At 44.3% G+C, this 11,945-nt stretch overlaps 1 protein-coding gene across 4 annotated transcripts in view; it reads right to left on the reverse strand.

Moving 5' to 3' along the window:
• Window positions 1–6: 6 nt before the first annotated feature.
• The window catches only part of Pogz (pogo transposable element derived with ZNF domain), a 33,469-nt gene continuing 21,530 nt past the window's right edge, over window positions 7–11,945 (reverse strand). For all 4 annotated transcript variants that reach the window (XM_010616514.1, XM_010616513.1, XM_010616511.1 and 1 more), the window contains 9 exons: window positions 7,236–7,336; window positions 6,357–6,503; window positions 4,078–4,212; window positions 3,780–3,952; window positions 3,497–3,637; window positions 2,887–2,943; window positions 2,572–2,684; window positions 2,298–2,322; window positions 7–2,178 (listed from right to left, as the gene is read on the reverse strand). In XM_010616514.1, the coding sequence (XP_010614816.1) occupies window positions 507–2,178; window positions 2,298–2,322; window positions 2,572–2,684; window positions 2,887–2,943; window positions 3,497–3,637; window positions 3,780–3,952; window positions 4,078–4,212; window positions 6,357–6,503; window positions 7,236–7,336 (2,564 nt within the window). In that variant the 3' untranslated portion in view covers window positions 7–506. The remainder of the gene's footprint in view (window positions 2,179–2,297; window positions 2,323–2,571; window positions 2,685–2,886; window positions 2,944–3,496; window positions 3,638–3,779; window positions 3,953–4,077; window positions 4,213–6,356; window positions 6,504–7,235; window positions 7,337–11,945) is intronic.

Raw genomic sequence — 11,945 nt, forward strand, 5'->3', positions numbered from 1 at the left:
TATATAATAAACCAGTTTGTGAGCTACATATTTTTGTCTCTCCCATCTTCAGAAATGTTCTCACATTGACAATGATTATTTGATAGCATCATGCCCAAAGACACTGGCCACACAGTAAAACAAAACTCAGTACTATGATACAAGTGAGGTAAATGGGGAAACGAAACAATTCAACATTTGCCCACAAAGGATTTTTTTCATTTTGATTTTTTTCAGAAAAATACCAAACACAGTGATTTAAATTTTTTTAAAAAGTCACAAAAAACCTGTTTTTAGCAGAAGTGAACGACCAATGGGCCAGCTCTCGGCTCAGACGTGATCACTATTGATTTTCCTAATAATCCACAAATTCACAGGGAAATTCAAGTCAATGTCAGGGGGGAGTGGTGGCATAAAATTAAAAATATAAATCAAGTAACCCACCTGGCATACCCCCTTTTCCTAAAGCCCTCTACCCTCCCTCACCTTCCCACCCCAAACTTCACACGTTCTTGGGACTCCAACACTCAGATCTCCATCAGATCCAGGTCAGCTTCTTCAAAACCATAAAAAGATTCCGTTTCACTCTCGCCCTCAAAGAGCTGGTGAAGGCTTTCGGGCTCCACTGTCTCTTCGGGGGACGACCTGTGCCGGGGAGTGGAAGCCGAGGGTTCCTCAGACTGTTCCCCACTGAGCTTCAGCTGCTCCTCCAGGGAGGCAATGAGCTCCTCCTGTAGGTCGGCATTGCGTGAGGGGCAGTGGACAGTGCCGTCAGGGCCCGGCAGAACGCTGGCCACCAGGAAGGACCGCTGAACCAGCTCTGGACAGTCCCTGATGACGCCCAGCACCTCCCCCAGCCAGACCAGCACCAGCTGCAGCAGGATGTCAGAATCGAGCGCGGCGTCTGCCATCTCCCGAGCCTGCTCCTTCCACTTTTTGTGCAGGAAGTTCTTGACAGTTCGTTTAATACATACATCTAATGGCTGGACTTTGGAGCTACAGCCAGCTGGCACCACTGCGGGCAAAGTGCTAGAGGCACTAAGCATGGCCAGTACCTCTTCCGACAAGTGAGTGCGGTGACCGTCCATCACGAGCATACCTTTGCTGTGCTGGCAAGCGGTGTGCTTCTGCCACACCCGGGTGGACCACAGCGCCATGATTTCGTCGTCACTATAGCCGCTCTCCTTCGCCTCTAGTAATATGGAGTCTGGCACATTAGCGGGCTGATCTACTTGTCCTCGGTGGACAACCAGCGTGGGGAGGATGGTGCCATCTGCCAGAATGGCCAGCACTACATCACACCAAGGTTCCCCTGTGCCCACTGTCTGTAGGGCATTCTCCTTTCGGTCGTCACTGCTCAGTACCTCTGTGTCCAGGAACAAGGAGACCTCATCGATGGCCACGATCATAGACAAGGCTAAGTCCTGGTTGTGAATCTGCCGCTGCACAAATTCAATGAAGAGTCCTGCATTCTCCGCCACATCTTTTGGCAGAGCGTGGGCCACAGCTCGCCGGGCATGGGGAGTCAGGTGGTGCCGCAGCATGAAACGCACAGCCCACTCGTAGGAAATCTTAAACCCCCCCTCCAAAGAACGTCCTATTTTGGTGGCCTTCTGGAACAAGGTCTCCTCATTTACAGGCAGCTGTTGCTCCCGCTGAGTCAGCACCCACTCAGCCAGTTTCTCTTCTGCCTCAAAGCTCAGATACTTGCCCTCTAGATTCTCCCCCTGGGAGGCCTGGAAACGACGAAGCCAACGTCGGATTCGTCGCTGGGGGTTTCGGAAGTGTTCGGCTGCTTGTTCTGTGTTGCAGCACAGGGCAAACAGTACTACTCGCAGCTTCTTCACAGACAGCTGCTCCTTCCTGCCAGACCCACTTCCACTTCCACCGCCCAATGCTGCCTCAGGTTCCTGGGTGACTGGGCTCCCTTCATCTTGGTCATCGACATTCAAACACTCAGCCACCTCTGCGGCCAAGGGTGGAAGGGCCAAGGGCTGGGGCTGAGCGGGGTTTGGTGGAGGGGTTGAGGTCGAAGCTGGTGACGGGAGTGCCTGGGCCATGGGGACAGGTGGCTCTTCAGGCTCAGCTGGGGTGGCACCCATGGGCTTCACAGTGGCAGCCTTGCTAGGGGAAAAGGAGGAAGGGGGACACATGTTCTTCAAGTTCCGGTCGTGTCCTCGGTCATGGGCCTGTCCATACCTGAAGGGTGGGGAGCAAAGAGAGCAGAAAGATCAACTAAATAAGGAAACTAAAGTAACAGTAGCAGTAATAAGAACAACACACTGCACAACAGAAACTATTAAGTGAACTTTCGTTACCTTGAATGAGATATCCAAGTGAGCCCTGAGAAAGAGAGAATAAAAAAACTATTAGCTCAGTGAAATTCTCTAAAAATAGGGTCCTTGGCTTTCATCTACTACATAGAAACACACTCTTCCCAGGGCCAACTTTCCTAGTCTTCTCTAAACTTCAGGTTTGAGTGTTTCCAGTTTGGTGTATGTATCTAAGAGGGACGGTGAGGCCAGAGAAGGATGCTCCATATCCCTAGCATGACATATTTTTGTCCCCGTGATCCCCATCTCTCCTACTTACCCCGTGGCAGGATGCTGCTAGATCTGTGAGAGGGGTTGAATACCAAATGCTTGGCCATGGCATCGCCCACAGAGGTAACAAAGGTACAGGAAGTGCAGGCCAGCTTAATTCCACTAGGAGAGAAAGTCAAGAGTATATAACACAAACAATGCACTGACACCAGGGCAAGCTAAAGTTTGAGGCTTAATAAAGAAAAAGAGGGTCCCTCCCTTTTTTATTTTCCCAATTAATTCACATAACCACACCCACAAAATAACCAATAGGACTTATGATAAAAACTTGAAAAATTGAGAGCACTAATAAGTTTTTCATTACCTCACAGAATTTTTAAATAATGCCAAATACTTGGGGCTCTTCCGTGGAACATGATTGCTGAGAAAGACAGAGAACAAGTGGAATCAGATACTATGTTATGTTGGCGAACCGTGAGATCACCAGCCAATGACAATGTCCAGCAAGAGATGCCTCTCCAACTCCCCTATCTCAAGGCAAACCAACCTTCCTATCACCGTGCTCCCAACTCTGTTAAATTCTGAGTCAGGGTACTGAATGTCCTCCTGCCTCCTGTGATCCTCCTGCCTCCGCCTCCCAAATAGCTGGGGTTATAGGCATGGACTACCACATCCAGTACCTCTACTATGCTTGCTAAATTTTAGTTATGTATATGAAACCACTTGACGATCTATTATCATTCACATTCTGAACCAGGAGGTTGGGGGGAGTCATTCAGAATAGTGAAGTCCGAGAGAATTGGAGCAGAGATCGTCAAAGCCAAATCAACAAGGGTTTGGCCTTTTTATCTACTCTTTATCTCTAATGGGCAAACTACTCTAAGGGCTGAAGGGGGAAACAAAGTAAGAGTGAGGCAGGGAGTGAAAGGAGTTCTGGATAATCAAGTAGAAACAGGACTTGAATCTCGACTTACTTGATCATGTGGTTGGCATAAGCTCGAGAGCAGCAGGTGCTATAGCGACACAGAGAGCAGTGTACATAAGTAGGGAAATGATTTGGGAAATCTGGGATCTCAAAGCTGCATTCCAGACATGTCTGCCGACCCATGACACTCCTGTCCAAAAAAAGAAAAGACAAATTATTAATTCCTCTAGTCTCCTCAAACTGTAGGGATTCTAGCACACCAGCCTAGCTAAAAGGCTATCCAATTTCACTTTGGGAATAATCCTGCCCGGCAATTAGAAGAAGGCACTGACATTTTCCTAACGGCTCTCTTCTGGATGTTGCGTTGGACAGGGGGATAAAGGAAGACAGGCAGAGGATCTGCTGAGGAGGTCAGTGGCGCTGCCTCCTGCATGGCGCTGGGAGGTGCATCACTGGAGGATAAGGGAACAGTTCGCGGCTGCCCTCGGGAAGCCCGGATTGTCACCTGAGAGTCAAGAAAAGGAACAATTAGCACCCAGAGACAACTTCATAATACTGAAAATCTCTACGCCTCCCTCCCTTCCCTGGGTCTGTAGGAGAAACTTCAGCAAATTTCAGCAATCTCTTCACCTTGGTGCCTGGTTTCAAGCCTTCCAGCTGTTTGGGTTTACGGAAGGTTTTATGGTGCTGAAGCTTGTGTTCAATTTTGTCCTTGGCAAAGAGAAACTGCAGACGGCATTTATTGCAGTGGTAAACATTTCTCTTCTGGGGAGGAAAGAAAAGGAGAAAAGAATCCCTTAAAAATTTCCAATAAATTATCTTCTCTAAGGTCGACGTTAAATACACCATTTTTCCACTTTCCTGTTGATAACGTGAGCAAATAAGAATATACAAGAAACCCACCACTGAGAAGCATCATCTATCTCTCACTCCCGAAGGAAGGTGGCAGCGAGGCCAGGCTGAGCAGGTCCTCCGACCAGCCCTTCTTGACTCCTCAGTCTGGACCACTGCCATACGCTTTACTGGCCCTGCTTCCTCTTCACACTGCAGACAGTGCTACCTATTCCTGTTTCTTCTTTTTGGGTTTTTTTTGAAAAGACACTGATATGTATATCATAAAAAACAAAAATAATTCATACTTTTTACCCTGTACTCTTTCATACTGTTAGTCTTTAACTGATTTTCAGTCCCTTTCCATAGAAATAGCTGTTACCAGTTTCCTGAGTATTACAGTCTATACGTGTGACGACATAACATTCATTCTAATCACTGCCGTTTAGTTTTTAGCACAATAATACTGTCTGTATCTTGCTGTTTTTCCTTGTAACACAGCAATATATACATAAGTCTCCTTGTGGACCACTCTGAGAATTAAGTCTGCCTTGTACCTAAGTCCTTAAAGACAGGACTCATTCCCATCTATGATGTTCTTCGCCAGGATAGCAAGAGAATGTAACACTGGGCGGAGTTAGAGACAGCGGTTTCCACATTACTCGGAAATGGATCTGTGTACCCCAGCAGCTACTACTGTGCAAAGCAGGGGGTTAGCAGAGGATGCGGCAATGACAGCGTGCACGTTGTGTGTACATGAAGGAAGGCTGAGCACAAACGTGCCCAACTACTCCATTTTGTATTTTCTCTTAAATACCTTCACTTTTTTCTAGTAGCACCTTTCTAGAATTTTCTAACAAGGTCATTTCTACTCCATCTTACAAACAAAATACAACAAAACACCACAAAATTCACTCATTACTTCTGACCTCTGATCTAGCACCCTTTGTTCCCCCTTCACTAAACAAAGCTTTCAAGCGTTTTCTACTTCCTTCCTTCTCATTTCTCATTACGTTTAACTTTCACTCTATCAACCAATAAAATGGCTCTTGTCAATGTTGCTAAATTAAAGATCTGCCTCTAAGTTTCTACTGTGACACCTTCCTTTTCTTCAAAACCTTCATCTCTTCAGCTTACCACCAAGACTCCTGATTTTCCTAGTAGGACTATGGTCTGGTTTTATGGATGGAGACTTCAAGGATCCTAAGCTTTGACCTTATTCTCAACCCAGACTTTTCTCCTAGGCTCTGCCCTATTAGTCAACAGCTACGCTTGATGTTCACAGACACTGTGCTAACTCAGAACACCTAAATCACAACCCTTCTCCCCCAAAATTCTTTCTCCAGTTCTACCTCAGCTAATAGTCCCAGCGTTCATCTAAAGACAGAATCTTAGGCATTATGCTTAATTACTCCTTGACTACTTTTACCTAATCCAGCTCTAAATCATCAATATAATTCTGCCCTCCATCTCAAAAGCCAATACATACTATCATCTCTCACCTCAGCTACTAAGAAAGCCTCTGGTTAGTCTCGCTACATTCTAGTTATATTCTCCTTTAATCCATTCTCCTTAGGCAGGAGAGCCCGTGTAAAACTGTAACTGAAACAAATCTAGACGTAGCCCTCCAGGACTTACACATCATTTATGGCTTCCCAATGACTTTTTCATGGCTTTCAAGACCCCCGACCTGTCCTAACTTCCAGTCCCTACCTTGTACCTACAATCCATACTGCATCTCAGTTTTGGGGACCTTCGTGATCTCGTTCTGTGACTCCGGCACACTGTTCTTCTGTTCCATTTTATCTGACTCATTTTTCTTTATCCTTCAGCTCTTAAGTATGACTTCTGGAAGCTCCACTAGCTTGCAAAGGGCACGCCTTTCCTTATCTTGTACTTCGCCTTCACAAAACAATCTTCATACTTGCACTGTTGACCACTCTAGCTTACTGCACACACAATTAGGCAAACATGTGTATTATCTTTTTTACCAAAAATTATTTGTCTAGCTAAGCTGTGGCCCCAACATCCATAAATTAAAACAAATGAGAATACAGGAACTGCGTGGTGGCCAGTACCTGGTGCCTCATGTAATGCTGCTGGAATGCATTGCCATTTTTGAAGACCTTCAGGCAGTAAGGACAGAGCAGATGCCGGGTGTCCTCATGAATCATCCGGAAATGGACATCGACCTCTGAGTACAGTGAGGAGCGATACTGACACACCTGAGTCACACACAGTGGAAAGAAGGGCGAGCGTGAATGACCCAGGGTCTAACGAAGGTTTAGGATTAGCTCACAGAAAATTAGTTTTGCTTTTTATTTTTTGGTACCGGGGATCAAACACGGGTCCTTGCGCTTGTGAGGCAGGAGGCAGCACCACTGAGCTAAATCCCCGGCCCAGAAAATTAGTTTTTAACCTTGCAACACAGGTCTATGCTTGTGATAAATGTAGCTGTGACTTAAGATAAAATATACAGAAGAACAGACGAGTGTGACAACAGTTTTTTTTTTTTTTTTTTTTTTTTTTTTAAAAAAAAAGTTTTTTTTTTTTTTTTTTTTTTTTGGTACCGGGTACCAAACTTGGTCCCTTGTGCTTGCAAGGCAGGCAGTGGAACCACTGAGCCAAATCCCCGGCCCTACAGTATTATTCTGTAACTAGGGAATAAAGAAAGCTTTCTCTATCTCCACAGAGCAAGTCCAAGAGACAGAGTTAGAGCATGCGTGTCTTCCCTGGCAAAGCGTCACACTTGTGCTTATGTTGTTTTGTTGTTGTTTTTCCACCTGCACAGAAAATTCTAAGGACAGAAAATTTTAATTATTTCTTCTATTATCTCTTCAGAACTGCCAAACTGAAATGTGTGCAGTAGGTACCTAAATAATGCTCATTAGTGGATTCTTCATATTCAGCCTGAAAGCAAAATGGCTAAAACTTCTTGGGGAAAAGGCAATCAATACCTGACAAACATAAGGCATCTCTCCAGGTTTATGAGTGTCTTTCATGTGCTGGAGAAAGAGTGGTTCACTTTCAAATGCCCACTCACAGATCTTGCACTTGGCTGTAAGAAGAAAAATACTCAATAAATCCACCTGAAAACAAGACTTAAGTCCTCAGAATCTTTTCTGTCACTCCTATTTCTTTATTCTCAACAGGCAGTACAAGTTTCCTTCTTTAAAATAATTTTGCCTTAGTATTTGTTGCTGATAATATCTAACCTATATAAATGTAACCTACTGTAAATTTTTGGTAAAGTTTCACTGTATTGTATTTCAAATTATACAGTATGGCCCCCCAAAAGGGCATTATTTCTTTTTCTTTTACTTTCCAGTTTTTGCAAAGAAATCCTGCTTTGAGGGATGAGGAAAAGCTGACAAAGGAACCAAGAGCAGCAGGAAAGAGGTGTGCTAGGTATGAGTGTTCAGGACATATTTGGGAAGGTTAACTGGAGGCATACTTTCTTCTTTTCCTCCGACTTCTCACTTTGTTTTGTTTTAGCTGTGGTTCTGGGGATGGAACCCAGGGCCTCACACCCGCTAGGCAAGTGCTCCACCACTGAGCTACGTTCTCTGTCCGTAGAAATACCCCGAAGCACGTGCACTCTCCATCCGGGCCTTTCTCTCCCATTTCCCCTGGGCAGTGTCATTCTGTCTCAAAGGCTTACCCACAGCCTACACATCAGCACTACTGTCACAGCTATCACACAACACCCACAATTAAACTAATGCCATTTCTAAAGCACAAGCAACATGCTAAGCCCTATGTGTATTATCTCTTATCAACAAAGTTTGTGAGACAAGAACTCAAAACAGGGCCTGGGATTTAGCTCAGAGGCACCGCAACTGCTTCTCAACCGCAAAGTCCTGAGCTCAGTCCCTAGTACCAAAACAATAAAAGTAAGAATGTAAAGGTACAAATTTCTAATAATGAATGTTATCACACTGTATACCTACAGAATACCAATAAAATGTTTTTAAAAAGCATATGTAGTAACAAAATGCAGTAAAGTAATTATTAAATGATGGGTTTTGAATATTAAAAAACAAAACAAAACAAAACCTAAAAACATCTGGGCATGGTGGTCCATGCCTGTAATCTCAGCACTTGAGAGGCTGAGGCAGGAGGATTGCCCTGAGTTTGAGGCCAGCCTGGGCTACACAGTGAGTTCAAGGCCAACCTGAACTAACAGTGAGACCCTGTCTCAAAACAAAACAAAACAAAAAAAAGAACTCAAGAAACCAGGGCATTTCCGAGTGCTCTAGTATGAAGTCCCATGGGGGAGGAGCTGGTGTGAGAAGGTCCAAGAGGGCAGCTGACCAGGTAGGCAGCTCAGAAGTCACCTGCCATGAGGGAGGCCCTGGGCTCACTATTCACCATCAAGGAGAAAACAGGCAGTGTCGGGTGGCTGTCTCGGCGGCCTTCACTGTGCTCACTCTCCCTCCCAGCACTCTCCCCTCACTCCTCAACACCCACCAGTCCCCCCAGGTGCCAACTTCTAGAGCCTCTGCTTCTGTTGCCTGGGTTACAAAAGAGCAGGCCCCTCTGTCTCTCTAAAGCTCACTCCCATTCCATGGCCTCTGACACTGCGAATCAGCTTTTTCCCCTCAGCTTTCATCACACAGGCTTCTTGCTGCAGACAATGGAACATAGCGGGCTCCCTAAAGAATGCCTTTCTCTCTCCAGCTTTCCTCACACAAGTAACAGACTCACTGAGAGAGAAATTAGGGAAACAACACCTTTCAGAGTAGCATCCAATAAAATGAAATGCTTAGGAATCTAACAAAGGAAGTAAAAGGCCTCTACGCTGAAAACTATAATACCCTGAAGACTGAAGAGGATATCAATGAAAAGATATCCCTTGTTCTTGGCTAGGAAAAACTGAAATAGTGAAAATGGCCATACTTTCAAAATTGCTGTACAGATTTAATGCAATTCCAATAGCGTATCTCACAGAATTAGAAAAAAAAAAAAAAAAAAAAAAAAACAACCCTAAAATTCATCTGAAACTAGGAGAGACCTAGAATAGCAAAGGCAATTGTGGGCAACAAGGGCATGGGAGGGGGCATCACAATCCCTGACCTAAAATTGTACCACGAAGTTACTGTAATAAAAGCAGCATGGAGCTGGCAAAAGAATAGACCTGATGATCAACAGAATATATCAGAGGATGCATAAACAACTCCAAACACACTCAGGCACCTATCTCTGACAAAGGAGCCAAACACCTTCACTGGAAGAAAGATAGCCTCTTTAATAAATGGTGCTGGAAAAACTGGCTTTCCATATGCTGAAGATTAAAACTAGACTCATTATCTTTCACCATGCACCAACCTAAAATTGAAATGGATCAAAGATCTAAATACTGAAACAGAAATATTTAATGTGCTGGAAGACAGAATAGGTAGAATTCTTGAAGACACTGGTGTGGACAAAGACTTTATGAACAAAACCCCAATTGCACAGGAAATAGCAAAAAGAATCAACAACTGGGATCTCACCTCATTTATAAGTTTTGCACAGAAACCACCAACAGAGTGAAGAGACAACCCACAGTGTGAGGAAAAATTTTCCCCAGCTGATTCTCAGACAAAGGACTACTATCTGGAATATATAAAGAACTCAAAAAATTCGGGCCCTCCAAATTTATAAAGGCCCAATCCAAAAATGGGCACCTCAAGTGAAAAAGTCAATTCTCAGATAAAGTACAAACAGCCAATAAATACATGAAAAGATGTTCAACACCACTGGTCAGTAGAGAGATGCAAATTAAAACAACGGTGGGCTGGGCTTAGTGGTACACGCCTTTAATCCCAGCACTCGGGAGGCTGAGGCAGGAGGATCCCTGTGAGTTCAGAGACCAGCCTGGGCTACATAGTGAGTTCCAGGTCAGTCTCACTGCATAATGAGACCCTGTCTCAAAAAACAAAACAAAACAAACAAACAAGAACAACAAAAAAAACAACGATGGGATTCCATCTCCCTCCAGTAAGAATGGCTTCTATCAAGGTATCAACCAGAAACAAATGCTGGAAGGGCTATGGGGATAAAGTAAACCTCCACTGTTGGGAGTGCAGACTTGTACAACCACTGTGGAAATTGGTGTGGAGATTCCTCAAAAAACTAAAACTGGAGGTTCCATTTGATCCAGCTATTCCCCTTTCAGGTACCTTTCCAAAAGAGTTAAAGGCATTATACCACAGCTATATACATTCACCCATGTTTATAGAGGGAGGCCTCATTTTTAATAGCTAAATCTTGGAGACAGCCCAAATGCCAATCAACCAACAAATGGATAAAGATGTGTTGTAACACAATGGAGCACTACTCTGCCATAGAGAAGGATGAGCTTGAGACGTTTATAGCTAAACAGACCCACCATGAGACCATACTCCAAAGTAAAATAAGCCAAACACACACGCTTAAATACCACATTGTTTCTCTGGTGTGAGAAACCAAAAATGGAACTAAGAACTAAAATGTGTAACACATATTGGGAAATGGGAAGAAAACGTTCAAATGGGAAGGGGGAACAAGGGACGAGGAGGAGATGAGGTGTGAAAAAGGGGGGAATGAGAAAAAAGGATCAAGATACAGGTGTAAATTCGCTATGATGAATGCTCTCATTATGTATATCTAAACCAATCAAAGTTTTGCTTAAAAAATGTTTCCTCTTTAGTCTACTGATCTTTCTAAACCGACAGAAGGTCTCCTTACATTTGGTTCTCCTGATCAGAAGCCTAGCCTGCGTTCCTGTTAGGGGTGCAGAGGAGGTGGGAGCGCTGAGACCATGAGCAATGTTCGAATACTGGAAAATCAATGTGGCCTTGAGTGGCTAAGGAAAATCTGAGTAAAGGCAACAGTCTATAAATCACAACACTGCGGCCTGGGGCTGCAAGTCAGTGAGTGCTAAGAGAGCTCTGCCTAGCATGCACAAAAAAAGCTCCCAAAGACCAGGAAACAGCACTAAGCAAACTGTGAAAGAACCCAAGAGCCACAGAGGCTCCTTCACAGAACAGACGACTCACCCTTTCACAAGTGTGGAGGAAACCTAAGGCTGCTACAACTGCACTGTTCCTACAATGAAACCGGATCAACTACTGAATACTGGGGATTACTCAGAAAACCTGGAAATGGACTAGGTATCAGGTGCTATCAAGGATTTATGATTCTCTAGACCATGACAAAGGTACTGTGGCTATGGAGAGAAAAAATGTCCTTTCTTCAGAGATACATTTAGGAGTAAAAGGTCATGATACCTGTAATTTAATTTAAAATACTACCAAAAAATAAAAGGGAAAACACTTTTACCCAAAATGAAAAACAGAGCAATAAATTCCAAAATATCAGCATTAAAAAAAATAAGCTATTTTCAGGCAGGATCTGTTACGGGTGCAAAGAGGGCTAAAAATGAATCTAAGCACTGGGGATGATGGCACATGCCTGTAATCCCAGCACTCAGGAGGCTGAGGCAGAAAGATTTCTGTAAATTCAAGGCCAGTAAGAACAAATGTTTACTAAGAAATATTCTCTCAGGCCGGGCGTGGTGGCACACGCCTGTAATCCTAGCACTCTGAAGGCTGAGGCAGGAGGATCACTGTGAGTTCGAGCCAGCCTGGGCTACAGAGTGAGTTCCAGGTCAGTCTCAACTACATAGTGAGACCCTGTCTTAA

This window comes from Fukomys damarensis, unplaced genomic scaffold, assembly GCF_012274545.1.
Source record: "Fukomys damarensis isolate Sample0158 unplaced genomic scaffold, DMR_v1.0_HiC HiC_scaffold_33, whole genome shotgun sequence".
Taxonomy (NCBI): Eukaryota; Metazoa; Chordata; class Mammalia; order Rodentia; family Bathyergidae; genus Fukomys; species Fukomys damarensis.